Source organism: Manacus vitellinus, unplaced genomic scaffold, assembly GCF_001715985.3.
Source record: "Manacus vitellinus isolate BGI_N305 unplaced genomic scaffold, ASM171598v3 scaffold_46_pilon, whole genome shotgun sequence".
Taxonomy (NCBI): domain Eukaryota; kingdom Metazoa; phylum Chordata; class Aves; order Passeriformes; family Pipridae; genus Manacus; species Manacus vitellinus.
This window is the reverse complement of record NW_021940578.1, coordinates 4,840,823-4,857,012: the sequence shown is the minus strand read 5'-3', so window position 1 is coordinate 4,857,012 and position 16,190 is coordinate 4,840,823. Positions and strand designations below refer to the sequence as shown.

At 45.0% G+C, this 16,190-nt stretch overlaps 1 protein-coding gene across 1 annotated transcript in view; it reads right to left on the bottom strand.

Moving 5' to 3' along the window:
• The window catches only part of RERE (arginine-glutamic acid dipeptide repeats), a 166,793-nt gene that overhangs the window by 30,075 nt on the left and 120,528 nt on the right, over positions 1–16,190 (bottom strand). The window contains exon 11 of the mRNA XM_029962400.1: positions 15,817–15,897. Coding sequence (XP_029818260.1) covers positions 15,817–15,897 — 81 coding nt within the window. The remainder of the gene's footprint in view (positions 1–15,816; positions 15,898–16,190) is intronic.

The window sequence follows — 16,190 nt, the reverse complement described above, 5'->3', positions numbered from 1 at the left end:
TCTCTGCAGGGCTGCTCTGAATCCATTATCCCCTGGTCTGCACTGATTGTGGGGATCCCCCTGACCCAGGGCAGCACCTCGAGCTTGGCCTTGAGCCTCAGGAGCTTCCTCAGCTGCCTCCTGAGAGCAGTGACTTGGTGCAGCCAGAGCCACGGTGCAGCCCCTTGGTTTGCTCCGACAGGCACGGGAGGGAAGCTCTTTCCAAAGGCAAGTGCTAGAAAAGGTTCCTCGTGGTTGGCATCCTTGCAGGGTCTGTAAATGCAGAATCCCTGTTTTTCCATATGAAATATTCACTAACCTGAGGATGTTCTCAGCTCTGTGAGCACTTCTCCATCAGTGAGGAGCCAGGCAGTGCCGTGACAGCCCCCTCAGCTCTGCCAGGCAGGACTGCTCCACACAATCCATCACCCCCAGTTACTCAACAGCCACATCAGAGCACCACCAGGCCCTTCTCTTCTGCTTAACTCTTCCCTACCTGTCTGCCCAACTTTTGGGCTGCCAAGCACCCTGTTCTACCCACCCCAAACCCCGGGTGTCGCAGCCTTAGGAAAATCCCAAGGATCAAAAAGCCACGGACTCAAGCTGTGATCAGAAACAACCCATGGCCCAACCAGCTGAGAGAGCCAAGGCACAGATCCTGCAGGAACAGGGACCTGAGACATTACACAACTCTGGAAAAGAAACCTTGTGGCACATGGAAGACAGACCACAAACACTATTTGCTCTGTTAAAAAACTCAATTTACTGTGCTGGATCTACATAAAAAGCACAGGGGATGCTCTGAGTGTCTCCTGTATCATTCTGTAAGTAATTCCTGCTCTCCTGGTTTCCCCCCTCGTTAAACCAATCACAGTAACCCTGCTAAAACATATCATTTACTTTTGGTCCATCCTTGTAGGTATTGTTTGTGTGAGGTAAAGGAGTAATTTCTCTCTTTATTTCTATGTCTATTGCTCAGGCCTCATGAGTGAAATCCCAGCCTGGAATTCAGTCCATTCCCACAGGCATGTGAGGATAATCAGGATTCCCTGGGTCTATACATACTGCCAGTAGCTGCTACCGAGCAAACAGGACAAAAAGTGGCATCTTTGGGTGGGAATAAAACAAAAGCAGCAAATTAAGAAAAACTAAAAGGAGAAACACAGAAAATGATGCACTAAAAAACCTGGAATCACTCAGTGGAACTTTTCTATAGTGATGCTTTTCACAGCAGCACTACCATCTCCTTAAAATGTTCCATGAATCTTTCATGGACAAACACACTCAAAGAGGCTCAACAAACACCTGACAGTCAACTCAGGCATGTAGGAATTTTGACATTGCTTATTCTATACCGTGTAAAAAATTTCATCAGCAGCTCAGGGCCTGAGAACTGCAGGCTGCACACAGCAGGCAGCCATGGCTGAGGCAGGAAAGGGGCTTTGCAGAGGTGAGATGTGGAATTCTTCACTTCCAACTCACTGGTTCCCCTTTGGTCTGAAGCAGCAGTGACAGGATTGCTGAGCAGCATCCCCAGGAGCAAAGAGGCATCTGGGGGGAGTAGAGTGTTTCAAGGAGTCTGAATCCTACTCCTACTCATCTACATCCAAGACACACAACACCAGGAGAGAATCACAGAACTGTAGAATCAGCTGGGTTGGAAGGGACCTCCCAGATCATCCAGTCCAACCCTTGATCCAACCCCGCCGTGGTTCCCAGCCCATGGCACTGATGCCACATCCAGTCTCTGCTTAAAAACCTCCAGGGATGGAGAATCCCCCACTTCCCTGGGCAGCCCATTCCAATGGCTGAGCACCCTCTCTGCAAAGAAATTCTTCCCAATATCCAACCTAAACCTCCCCTGGCACAGCTGAAGACCCAGCCCTCTTGTCTTGCTGATGGTTGCCTGGGAAAAGAGACCAACCCCCCCCTGGCTCCCCCCTCCTGTCAGGGAGTTGCAGAGAGTGAGGAGGTCTCCCCTGAGCCTCCTCTTCTCCAGGCTGAAGCCCCAGCTCCCTCAGCCTCTCCTCACAGCACTTGTGCTCCAGTCCCTTCCCCAGCCTCGTTGCTCTTCTCTGGCCCTGCTCCAGCCCCTCCATGTCCTTCCTGAGCTGAGGGCCCAGAACTGGACACAGCACTCCAGGGGTGGCCTCACCAGGGCTGAGAAAACCAGCGAGCAGCTCATCTGCAGTTTGGATAAAGCCTAAGGAAGCTGAGCTGCCTCAATCTCCTGGTCTGGCCTCTCTTCAGTGACACAGAGGAGAGCAACACTGCAAACCCTCAAACTTCTGTGGAATTGGGTACAACTGATCTAAAGCTGAAGCTCGAGAAATACTGCAACATGAAAAAATGAGCAGATGAGGGAGCAGAAGCAAAGAAACACCCTTTGCAAATTCAAAACAAACAAAAAAACCCCAACAAAACCAAACAAATACAAATTGTTTCCTTAGTCAATTACAGCAGAGTTACCTTGAGCAGAAGAACATCCAATAATCAGAGCTCAGCTAGGCAGAAATTCCCCCAGCACCCGTGAAAATTCAGATTTTCGAAAACATTTGGAAGTGGAGAAAGGTGTCTAAGTGAGTATCACACATAACTGAATTCATACAGTAAGTTCCCACAGTGGTTGTGTGTATATATTTTGGTACTGTTTTATATTTAAAAGCACACAGGCCTTCTTCCCCTGCATTCCCTCACTCAGCACAGGCTCCTGCCTCCCCTCAGGAAAGCCCTGAGACACAAAGCAGCAGGACAGGTTTTCTGTTACTCATGTTTCCCCAATCCATCACACACATGCTGCTGCAAAGTGGTCCCAGAATTGAAACCACCCTAATTGTCCCACAGACCAACAAAGCCCTTGCTGTGGTTCACTGGCCAGTTTTTACTGTGGTTTGGTTACTCACCAGGCTTGGAAAAATTTCCACCCCCGTGACCCTGGGCAGGCAGGAGGGCCCAGAGCAGGTGTGGAGCTGCAGCTCCACTGCCTCAAACAATTCCTCCTGCAAAAGGGCTTCTAAAGCATTAAAGGAATCAATCACTGGGTGCACATCATTTCTGTTCACAGATGCAGGTACCTGTAACTCATTTTTTCACTGTTTGCATCTCCAAGAGCAGATATTCCCCTGGCTAACAGATCCCTGGGGAGCAGGGAAGCAGAGCTGCCAGGAATCCAGCAGCCTCCACGTCAACATTCATTATTATGGAGACAAGGCAAAATAATACAGAGCAACAAAGCCTGGGCAGCAGGGAACTCACCTTCCTGCTGCCCTTTAGAAAGAAAATGGAAATCCCTCCTCTATCCTGCAGATGAAGGTGACCTTGGGAAGTGGGGGAGAAGAGGAATAAAAGCAGATGGATGATCTTTGGGAACTGTCCCCCAGAGCCCAGGTTCCCCCAGCCCTGTCCTTCCACCTGGGGACAACCAGAAATGAGATCTCATTAAATCTCAGAGCAAACCAGATCCATCCATGTCCATCCCCCTGCACTGCTCAATCTGCAAAGAATTCAACTGCAGACATGAACCCAAGTGAAGAAACCAACAGAGAAACCTCTCCTCCTGATCCATCCTGCTGCCACACAGAGCATCACAACTGCAGGGATGCTCCAGAAGCTGAATAACAGAGTATTTGGGAAGTTCCTCAACGGGCTCTGCTCAGCACTGAAGGAGAGAGGATATATTCCTGGAGAGAGACTGAAGCAAGAAAATCTGAAAGATCAGCAGCCCAAAGAATTTCTTGTTCCTGAATTAGGAAGTCCCTGCTAGTCTGGGATTTTTTGGTTGTGCTGTTTTGGGTTTTTTCCCCTCATTTTGACATGACCTTTATGGAATGACAAACCAAGAACAGGGCACCAAAAGCTGTTTATCCACAGCCTGCAGGATTCCACCCCCATTTTCAGCCCTGAGATGACAACTAAAGCAGTCAAACATAATGTGAAACCTGGTTTTAAAAATTTCCCCCATCTCTTCTATGTAAGCTCCCTTGAAAAGGTCAAAGCAAAACTTCAGCAACTCAAAGACATCCAGAAAACTTAATGCTGGTTTGGCACAGACATAAATATAAACCCAGTTAATCAGTGGTGATTCAGAGGGATTTGTTACATATTACTTAATTGCTGAAGCAATGAAACTTCTCCAGTGGTAATTTGTAAATGCTCTCCTGACTCAGGATTGGGTAAACATGGGATAAGGACCAGAAAAGAGTGACTGGATGGAGGTGGGAAATGGGAGGGTGGTTTTCACTCACACACATAACAATCCCATGGATTTGTCTCCAGCAGCACTGTTAATGTGTTCCATGGAAAAGCATTCAGAGGAGTGGGGCAAGTGGGTCATTCATAACCACAAACAGCAGCTCACAATATTAATGTTTCTCTACAGTAGCCACACACCCATTAAATAAAACTTTCTCAAAGTATATGCATGATTTCCAAGTATCTCCTGGCCAGCTCTGGGTTACAACTCCCTGACTGTTCAAATCTAACAAGATTTTAGCTTCCTCCTTTTCATTCTTTAGCTGAAAATCATTTGAATCAGTTTTGAAAGCCTTTGAAATGATCTGAAATCAGTTTTGAAGTTTGGGACATATAGATTGCTCGGAAACAAAAAGACTACTAACCTTAGGAGATAATAAATAAGGGGCAGATAGGGAGGAGAGTTTTATGCCCACAGTGAGCAGACAAATTCTTTATAGAAGCTCTTATGCTCACAAAAAAAGAATGTCCTTCTATAGCCAGGCAACAACAACAAGGGAAAAAAAAAACTCTATCCCATCAAATGCCACAGAATAAGAACATGAGCTGGAATTGTTAAATCAATACAACTTTAACACAGCACTGAAGGTGGGAGGCCTTTGTCCGTGTCACTTCTCCATAACAAGGTGAAGGTCCAGTTATACAACCCACAGAGTTATTCTAAATTCTGGATCTCATTTAACAGTGGGAATTAGGATAAATGCATGTTTTTCATGTGCTCTTTAAGCACCCAGACTGTGCAAGGTTTATGGCACATATTTTTAATCACATCTCAACCTGCAAGGTTTTGCAGAACAAAACCAGGGTCCAAACCCAAACCCTTCCTCTTTCTATAAATTTCTTTCTTCCAGTTTCTAAGCCATTGTACATCCCAACTGTACCACTGCAGTACAAGGAAGGAAACCTGTGCAAAGAGTGTTTGTGTGACAGCAAAACTGCAGAGGAGCCAGCCAAGCTCTAGTCAAACACAACCACCAAAGGTGAAGACACTGCCCAGGCAAAAAACAACTCACTGAACAAACTAAATCCACTATTCACCCTAAAAGTCTAAAAGAAACTTCAGGGAAGGGAAAGGAATGGATGGAAAGTAACAGGCTGCAGGAACAGGGCAAGGAGAGAGAAAAGGGCTGGGTTTATAGTTTAATAGGGTTTCTTTTGGTTTTATTTTGCTTGGTTTGTTTGTTTGCTGGGGAGATGCCATGATTTATTTCTCCAGTTCCCTCTGACTGCAATTGGGGTAATGAAAGACTCCAGCTTTGGCAAAGAACCCCTCCATGGCCATAAAAATAAAAAAAGAACTGTAATTAAACTTACCAGCAACAAAGCTAATCAAACTCAACAGTAACAAAGGGCAACAGAAACACGTCCAATGTATCAGATCTTCCTTGCTGGCCCCGAGCCCAGAGTTTTCATTACATTTTTTCCTTCCTCCCCCCCCATTTCACAGCAGCATTAACCACCCCTGGCCCAGGATGCCTCAGCTTTACAAACTGCATTTGTAGGAGGTCAGCCTTCCATGAAGCCAAAAAACCCAGCATGTGGAAAGTGTTAAGTCTTTCATGTAGCAGAGAAGGTTCTTCAAACTACTACTGTTCAACTCAAAAAATCTTGGAGCTTCACAGATCATTAGAGGTTTCTGAACCACAGAGAAGGGCAGAGTTAGCAAAATAAATCCAGAGTTCCTGTGGGATGTCCTGGTGCTTTACACAACAGGCACAAAGCAGGCTTGGAGTTTAACAACAGGGAGGACTTCTCAGATTGCAGGTTTATAACCTGGAATGTGCTCCCCTCTCTTTACAGCTCAGGGTCTGCAGGCATCGGACAAAATAACTCCGTTTGTGTCAGAGGCACTGGGAGGGAAAAGGGAGCCCAGAGAGTGTGTCTGGGGGAGGAGAGGATCAACTCAACTGTTCCACCCAAGGACAAACTCTTTCACCATGGCAGTAAAAGTACTTATCAGCACCTTTTTAATGCCAGATTTCTTCCTGTAGTTTGGTAGTGTAAAACAAACAATATTCCCCGCTGATGTTCCTTCTACCAGTGACCAGAGCCGGGGAGGATTTCCCAACCATCAAGGACCCTCAGTATCCCAGATTTTGTCATCCATCTTCTAACACTTGGTCTGTTTCTTAAGACTCCAAGATCTTAAATAAGAGGGGATTACTCAGGAAAGCAGCTTGTTCACCTCCCCAGCAGAGAAAGCTTCTAAGTTCAGCTTTGCAAGGAAAAGAGGAACGGACAAATTCCATCTTAAAAGATCTAAATCAGAAGGAAATGCCTGTCAGCATTCCAGGGTTTTTAAAAAATAAGGCATGCAAGAAGCCAAAGGTTTTCTGTGGAATCTGCTTGGATTACTCAACATTTGATGAGGCACTACCTGTACCTTCTGAGCCAGCCTAAAAGCGAGAAGGGAAGGTGGGTTGAATTTCTTTACTGCAGAACATGTGATGCTGCTGCAGCAGAACGTGGCTCTACCTGGGACAGTGCCAGAGGCACAGGCAGCACAGGGAAGAGCCCTTTCACTCCAAGGAAAAGGCACATAAGGTGGACACATCCTTGCAAGATCCTTATTACTCACTAGCAGGAAGGGGAAACCAAAAGCCTGAGCATTTCACAGCTTTGAGCTTTGTTTTTCACATACCAGGAGACATTAAGGTGTCTCAAAAAGCACCTCTTGGCTGGGAAAGAAGCCCCTGACTACAAATCCACTGCTGTGCACGTGCACAGGGCTCTGGTTGGCACTTCCAGCTGTCCTCCTGCCACCTGAGCTCCCTCCAGAATGGGCCCCTGCCCTCCCCTGCCACTGGGAGAAAAGAAGCTCACCCAAAAAAGAACACCCAGAAGTAATCGCCAGCATCCTGTGCCCTGACAATCTGAATTCTGCCACACTCCTACACATCCTTTCTTTCAGGTAACAAACCAAAAAGGGGAAACCAAACAAAAGCAAAGGGAGGTGGTTTGTGAGTGTGATGGTAAATGTTTTCCAGACTCCCACAGTCAGTGCTTCCCACAAAGTGCCTTTTCCTATGGCACAGCTTTTATTTTTAACCCCCCATTCTCAGCTTATTCCATAAGCTGTGTAGTTCCTGGGAGTCTCCCTTGGCATGAAAAAACCCACACAACACCACCCCCCCCCAACAAGTAATCAAGCACTGCTTCATTTTTACAGCTGGTTCAGAACAAAAATGGCCAAATGAGTGCATCTGTCTGCTGGAGCTGTTATTGTCTTGCTCTGGCAGCACAGCAGAGCAGCAGTACAGCAGAGTTACAGGATGTTTAGGAGTGAAGAATGGATCTGGGGGCTGGTTCTGGGCCAGAAGAAGGCAGGAGACCCCGTTCTTTCGGTGCCATCTGGGGCAGGAGCAACGATTAAGGCCAAGGATCTGCTGTGCAAGAAGAAAGTTCATTTCATGCTCAGCGTGGCAGGCAAGACACGTTCAAAGCAGAGTTTGCTCTCTGCCAGCAGCTCAGGTTTTTTTACCTGCTGCACAATCCTTTGCCCCAAATGGCTGCTTGACTGAACCCCACGCAACCTGAGCCACTGAATTTCATGTGTGTCTGTGCTAAGGAACCAAAAAGTGCTTTGCAGCTCTGCAGATCAATCTGACTCTCAACAAGTCCAAGCTATTTGTATTTATTTACTTCTTGAACTTGAAAATTCAAAGCCAGCTGCTGCAGTGCCTTTTGAAACTGTAATCTCCCTCTCACACACACTGTAAATACACCCAGTGAGTACCACAGAGAGGATTACCTGGAGAGTATTTCTCTATTAAGCCATTTCAAAAATCAGACCCCAGGCAGGATTATACAGATCCATTTCTTCAAGGAGTTACTCAAATTTTATGGCTTTAGCACTGTTCTAGGACAGGATGTCCCACAAACATCGCTGCTGTTGAGGTGCCTTGTTTATTCCTGCCTTTCTGAAAGCCATTTTCATGTTCTAAAGCAGATCCTCAGTCACTCACTGGATGGGGAACAAACAGCATGAAGGGTTTGATGCATGGCAGCCCTGGTAAAGAATCCTGCCAGGCTGGGACACTCAACCATGAAAATAAACTCCACAAATTCTTTAACAGGTACCTGTTTTATGTACCTGTGATTCACAGGACCTCAGGGTTGATGTCTGAGTATTTGATACAATCTGACAACTGCCACAGAGGAAGAAAAGCTGAGTTTCTTTATTCTTACAGGGGAAAAAAAAAATACAGAGTAAATATAAATCTGTTGATGAACAACAACATTTTAACCAGTCACACTTCCCCTTCAGCACTGATGCAAAAAAAAAAAGAATTCACAGTAAGGAAATAAACAAACCAAAATTCCTTAGGATGGTGAATTATAAACAGAAGGTAAGGAAAATGCAGTGTAACAGAGCTCTGAGGAGCCACAGCACCACTGTGTTCCCTCAGTTGTTGAGGAAGACTCAGACAATATTGTATCCATTACCCAAATAATCTTGGCTTGTATCTTTGACTACAGACCTTTCCCTGCAAAGCAGGAATTGTCCTTTTTGGCTCTCTGACAGAACTCAATGCAATTGCCTAATGGCCCTCTTTTACTCACAATATTTTACTCCTACCTACCTCTAAACCTTCAGAGAAAAATAAACAATGAGTTCCAATCTTGTAATGTAAAATAATAAAAAAAAGCCACTAGAGTGCAGAGCTGATTTATTGCCCGTGCTAAACTCAATTCTAGAGTCCAGCTGGCACAGTGAATACACCTTCTGCTTTTATGCTCCTCATTTATGAAGGTTTCTTAGTAAGAAACTCGAATAAGCAGCCCAGTTTTTGAGCTGATGACACTATAAATTACCTCTAGAATACAGAAGTAAAACAATACAATTGAAAATTAATCCTCTTATTCTCTTAAGAGAAAAGCTTAAGAGATTTAAAAAAGAAAAACAGAGCACATGAGGTACTTTCTTGCTTTGGGTTTACTTGGTTCAGCTGAAATTGAGACAGGCAGGCAGGTGAAAGGGTATTTTGGCCTCTGGAAGATGGACCCAGTTGTGAATTGGGGACCACACACTGGTGGCACTGGGCCCTGAGAGGGAACAGGCCATGGAAAAGGGTTTCAGAGCCAGTGTGCACCTTCAGGACACGGTCAGTCAGAAGGAGAAACTCAGAGAATGGAAACAAATGGTATAAAAATGGTCTATAAACCACAGGGCTGGAACTGTGGCCCAGATCTGTCCACTGCAGGACACAGCTGGCAGCTCTACTCACCTGCAACACCTGAAACCAGGTTTAGAGGTTAAGAAAGACAATATGGGGGGGGGTGTGTGTTAAACCTTTGTGTCTCTTTAAAAACCTTTCCAGGCCTTCTGCTTCATTATCCAATAAAATTATGACATTTGCAAGAGGTTTTACAGTTAAACTCCTGAAAACAAACCAAATCCCAGCGAGCACACACCCTGAACATCCCTTTGTAAACAGCTTTCAGCTCAGAGCCACTGAAATTCAGGGCTATCTCCATGTGAGCTCGGCTCCTGTGAGCTCAGCATTTCATTACATTCTTTGGCTTCACTTCTCCTGCTCCTGGTGAGCAGCACGAACTGGATGGCTGGGAGCTGCCTCAGCACTGCTCTACCTTGAAGTCAAACATTAATGCAGTGTTCTTCCTCCAGCAGCCACGACAAAAACAGCCAAAAAAAAAAAAAAAAAAAAAAAAAGGCAGCATGTTCCCTCCAGAAGAGTTTGCTATGCAAATCAGTCAATGGTTTCACTTACACAGGAAAAGCAACCAACTGCTGCCTCTGCCCCGTTTTTCTAACTGGACTGAAGCCCAGTAGGATATTTGCTATGACTAAAGGAAAAAAAAAAGTCTCAGGCTATCATTTGAAAAATGTGAAGCCCACAGTCCCTGTTTTAACAAGAACAAACCCCTCTGCCTGCAGTATCCACGCTCTGGAAGCACCAGCAGCAGCGAGCAGGGATGAAATGAAAAGAAGCAGTGGCTGTTTATGTTGGCAGTCGCTTCAAACTCTAATGGAAAATTTCAGCTCTGGCTGCACCCAGGCTAGAACAAGTTATTAAAGAAAAAGGTTCAGCTTTCAAACAGAAAAGGCTTCCATGGCTTGTCCCTTTCTGAACGCTCCTGCAGCAAAGACAAGTCAGGAAATAATATGCCTTGACTGTGCACTGTATTAATATCCCATCATTAGGGGAATATGGCATCAAATAAAATAGATTTCCTCTGGGAAAGGAGAGCAGTGACAGAGCCCACACCACAGCTACTGCTACAAACAAGCTCCACCACTAAATGCAAATATTAAAAAGCCAGTGTAGGGCTAAGTAATCACTTTATACCAACAGACCAAGAGATATTCATCTAATTATCCCCCTCTTTTGATCAAAGGAAAACTGCTATTTGAACAATTGTCTCGAGGGAGAAGCTCTACCTTTCCGGGGAGTTTTGCACAAATATTCCTGAGGCTGTGAGCTGCCATGAGGAGCACACAGTTTGTCCTCAGAGAGGACAGACACCTTGCCAGCCTGCACATATGGTAACTGCACTGACCTTTCAGCTACTACACATTTGCACTATATTTAAGAGCTACTCAGGAAGCCAATATTGTGTATTATGTAACACAAGATTAAGCATTAATGAGGCAAGAATAAAATTGTTTATCTAAACCCCAATCTAAAATTAAACAGAAGTTTATGCTGAAAGCTCACACTGCACTCATTTTGTCTCCTAACATTAACAGAGCTCAGCTTACTTAGTCTCTGAGGTAAGTCCCAGCAGCATATAATTTGGAGAGGAAGATTTTACTATGAGAAGAGAGACTATTCTTCCTACAGAAATGATGCATATTTAGGTTGTTCTGTGCATAAACACAGCATGCTGCAGGTATTTCGATCTGAAGGAAACAGCTGATGTTCATAACTTCTGTTTACACTGTGTTTTAAAGCTAAATAAAGGAGCACCCACCCAGAGGCAAGAGCTCTGGATTGCACTCTGTCATCTCTTGCTCAGCAGCCAAACCAAAAATCACACACCCCAAAGACACCTATGTGCTCACCAGGGGAATTCAAAACCCAATTAGAGCAGGGGCTGTGTGCCTCCACAAAGATCCCCTGTCCTCTTTTCAGGCTTCCTGCTAAGCCAGCAGCTCTGCAAGGCTCAGCCTGCCAGGAAAAGACACCATGTCACAATCCCTGTGCCATAAACTGTCCTTGGAGAAGGCAGGAGCCAGGGGAGAACCTCAGAACACTCAGATGGGTGTCAGCCCAAGTTTTCAGGACATGCAGAAGCACCATGGAAGACATGGGGGTTCCAAAACCACGACTCCAACTGCAGCAAACACCATGACCATCCAATGGTGTCACTTTATATCACTCCTGAACCTGTGCAAGGCCACCAAAGGGACAATCACACACGTCCCCCTCTGTTTCTAGGGGCCAACTAAACTACTCAGGCTTCCTGCTGAGCCAGCAGCTCTGCAAGGCTCAGCCTGCCAGGAACAGCCCCCATGGTCACAATCACCGTGCCATGAACTGTCCTTGGAGAAGGCAGGAGCCATGGGAGACCCTCACAGCATTCAGATGGGTGTCACCCCCAGGTTTAGGGGCCAACTAAGCTACCCAGCATGAGGCTGGAGTTGCACAGCTCAGACAACACCTCTGACACCACACAGGCTGCAGGAACTCCAGCCAGAGGGAAACAATTCTGCTTCTTCTGGGACTGGGGCCTTAAATAGTTCAAACAAACTGCAACCTCCCCCCTGAGGCTTCCCCAAGTGTTTGTGAGTGACCAGCACAAGGGCAGGCTGAGGGGAACAGGACACAGCTGCCACCACGGCCTGGCCTCCTCCTTCTCCTGCTCTGCACGAGCTCAAGTTCATTCCATGTTTCTATTTACCTCCTGCTCGTAGCCAACACAGAGTTAAGCTATTTCCATGAACACAATGAGGCAATTCCCGGCCTCTGAGGCATTTAAGTACCTTTATCTCAGGCCTATCACAACTGCTGGTGCTCCTAAAACTCTCCAATTCAAGTAGCTCAGTGTAATCACCTAAAGAATTCAGAGCAGAATGTTAAATACTTGGCAAATCCTGTATTATCACCAAGTTTCAGCAAATTATCCCCAAACGAGGGGGAGGTGGGGAAGGAAAACCACATTCAAAGCCAAATCAGATACTTAGAAAAACTGCTGCCAGCTGTGTACCTTCCATCCTCACAACATGTGAGTTTAACCTCCAAAATTCACTTCTTGGCTTACCATGCAGAAGAATCAAAAGTTCTGCCAAGCATGAACCAAAGGAGAGCAGAACAGTTCATCAGCTGGGTCAGTCAACCACAGCTACAACCAAAGGGAAAACTGTTCAGGAGGAAGGGGAAAGGATGGAAGGAACATTGGAATGGAGGAGAAGGTCATTTTAAGACAGTTCAATGAAAACCCAAGGAAGTTTGAGAGATTTTATTTAAAAATCTCACATGGAGGCACTTTTTCTCTGGAGAATGAGAAGGTTAACACTTAGTGATATTCCTTTATTCCTTAAAGCTACTGGCCTGCCTTGATCCATGTCAGCATTCCCACCTCAGCCCAAGGCATGTCCAGGTAACAGCTGATTTCAGTTCCTGTGCCTCTTATGTAAAAAAGCCTGAAGGAAATGCTACAGCTCTTTACTCTCATGTCCACTGGGAACCCCTCTTGGTCATAAACATGGGAATAAAAGTGAAAATTTGAAATAGGCTGGAAGAGTGAAGTCCTAAACAAACACACCTTTGATATGGAATAAATGTTTTCTTTCACAAAGCTTTTGGCTTGGTGATTATTTGTTTGGAATAAACCATTAAAAACGCTGAAAAACTGTGTTTAATTAAAACACACATGGACAAATAGAAGGTTTTCTTAGAAGATACTGCATGTTAACTGTGGAGGAATAAAAAAAGCCAAGGCACAACTCAAATAGGACATTCCTTAACACACTTGTGAAATTCAGTACAGGATGGCCTAATTCTCATCTCACCACGGCCACTTTACACCTTCCAATACTACAAAAGAAATACAATGTCATGTTCATCTCTATATTCAAATTTTCTGCACAGCAGCCTCAGCTTGATTTCATATAAAACAGGCCTGGTCTCTACAAGGATTCTGTATTTCCATTGTATTCCTTATCTTCCCCTCTTTTCATGTTCCAACCACAGGGTTTAAGGTGATATTAGGGAGAGCTCTCCCCCCACTGAAAGGGGCAGAAATTTAAGAGTTTAGAAAAGGCACATATTGTACAAAAATCATGATAATAAGGAGATTTAACTTTTAGTGGGGTTTGCAGAGGCAAAAACCCTGGCTCATCTCCCCACAGGCTTCAGTGACCAGGAAGGTAAACTTCATAAATTAAATGTGTTCAGATGTTAGGGTAAGTCACCCCAAGAATGCCCCTGACACATTTTTAAGTATCTGGAAGGTGCTTCACTGCTTTTGTATCCACATAATAATTTGGGGGGGGAGTTTCACCTCATCTCAATATGGAGGGCAAAGACCTTTTTCTAGTTATTTCTGGAATTGCCACAGGATTGCTTCACACTGCAATAAAGAAATGGCAGGCAAGGTGTCTGAAATTATTCTGGTGATGAAAAAAGATGGACAAATAAATTCCACGGCCTTGTCACTGACATTACTCATTATTCCACTCAAAGGAAGAAAAGCAAAGCTGGACAGTCAAGTATTAACTGCAGCCTTTATTCTGCAACGTCCTCCTATAGCAAAGCTGCTGTAAATTCTGGCTGAAAAAAACTGGGAATTAAAAGAAAGCAGAAGTGAGGCCTGTGGGCAAAAATAGGAAGCAGAGATTATAAACAACCCGCTGTAGGTCAAAGGTTATTTGTAGATCAGTTACCACAAGGGGCTAAAAAACGAGCCCAAACCCATCAACGTGATGCTTCCCATGGCTCAGACTTAATATTTAGTCTTCTCTGTACTCAAAAATTAGGCCTAATTAAACAAAAACATAGCACTTGTAAAATGATAGCTTATAGGAGGTTTAACACCACTTGCAAAACTTTCAGAAAAAGCCTGAAGCCTGATATCCAAGCTCCAGTGTAGAAATCAAGTAGCACAAACACGGTCTGACACCTGCCCCCAGCTCTGTTCTTCAGTTTTTCTTTTCCTTCCCCCCTGAAAAAATGTTTTTTTCCTTCACAAAAATACGTTTTATATTTAAAACATAAATTCAAGTTTTTTAAAAAAAAAAAGATATATTTCACAATTGCTGCAATTCAAACTTACAAGAGTACTTCTGCCTCTCAGTAACTTTACCACGAGCAGAATTAATTTCTAAAGCAAACGCCAATTTGTTCTAAATCCATCCGAGGAGACATTCTGAAGGAAAGAGGAAAGAACTGATTCAGCCATGTGCTGGATTTGTTAGATGTTGTAGGATCCACAGCTTTTCAGCATTCCTTCTAAGCTGTCATCTTTCCAGCACTAGGCCTTCATGCCTCAAAATCCGACAGCATACTAAAGCAAAGTCTACCAACACTCAATCAGTAATTAAGTTTTCCTTCTGAACAGAATCCATGAACATGTAAGTCCAGGAATTGTTTCATCCTCCCCTTCCTATTTGCCTTGCTCAGTGTTACTATTTACCACCAAAAGACTGTGTTATCACAGCACTGTCTCACAAGAACATCTCGGAGGAGAATGGAAACATCCCACAGCAAGTGACAGATTATTAAATATTTTTACAGTAACGCTCTTCCCCACTGCACGTCTAAACTCCACACCTACAGAAGTCCAAACAACCAGTTATGCTTCAAATCAATATTTTCCAGATCGCTAACAATTTGCTAGAAAATAACCTAACTCCATTTCCAGGGAGTTACCTCCTTTCTAAATTCAGAACAGAAATGAAAACCTCTCCCAGCTGTTAAATGACACCTGCAGAACAGAAACCGAAGCTTTTAGGGAAGCTTGATTAGGACTAAGGGAGAAGTAACTGGATCCCCCAAGGCTTCCCAAACCCTCTTTTCCTTTGAAGGAGGCGACCACTCCTCCCCGTCCATCTCCCTGGGAGGCCCTGGCCAGGATTTTCCCTGGAATGACAGTTACGTAAGCTCGATGAAGTTCAGGAGAGGGATGAGCCACCGATCGATTCCCCAGCACAACTTCCACGGTCGGGGAAGGTGAAGGGTTAAAACACAACCAGCGAATCCTGCGGGTCACAGGAGCAGGCACATACCTCAGGCTTCCCGATTCAATTAGATCTTGTTTTGTTTTAGGCTTCCTTTAATTACCCAATGCCATTTGAGCCCCGGCCGGGCGACATAAATGTATTATCCCCATCATAATGTCAGAATTTAAAATTAGATCTGGTCTCCCATAAATACACTTCAAACCCAACCTCGGCGACTCCGTCCAGCCATGACGACTATTTTATGTAACATCTTTCGTGCCCCAAGACCTAAAAAAAAAACTGCGCTGAAATTTAAAGGCTACCTTGTCTGGCTGTGGGTCTGCCTTCCATTTATCCGAAGAGAATTCCGGGTGAAAAGGAAAGAGTTCCGTAAGATCAAACAGCGAAGCAGCAGCGAGAGAGAGAAAAAAGCAAATTATATAAAGTCCAAATGTACTCACGGTCTCCTTATTGGGAAGCAACTCCTTTCGGATTCTGAAGAAGTTCTTGCCGTACTGCCTCAACCCCTTAATAAAACGTTTCTGTGGTAAAAGATAACAAAAAACAGCGTGTCAGCAAAAGCGGAAAAAAAAAATAATTTAAAAAATAAAAAGGTAAAAAACCCCAATAAGCTCCTGTTAAGCAGCACAAGAGCCGAGCGGCGCCGGGAGCCGAAGGTCTGTCGGTGGAAGCAAACGCACCTACACGGCGGTGGGGGGGGGGGGGGGAAAGGGCTTTGAAAACACACCGAAAAATTCCGACCGCATCCCCTTCCACGTCAAACTTCCAGCGTTCGGAGCTCGGGGACGCCGCGCCACAGCCCGTCCTCCCCGGG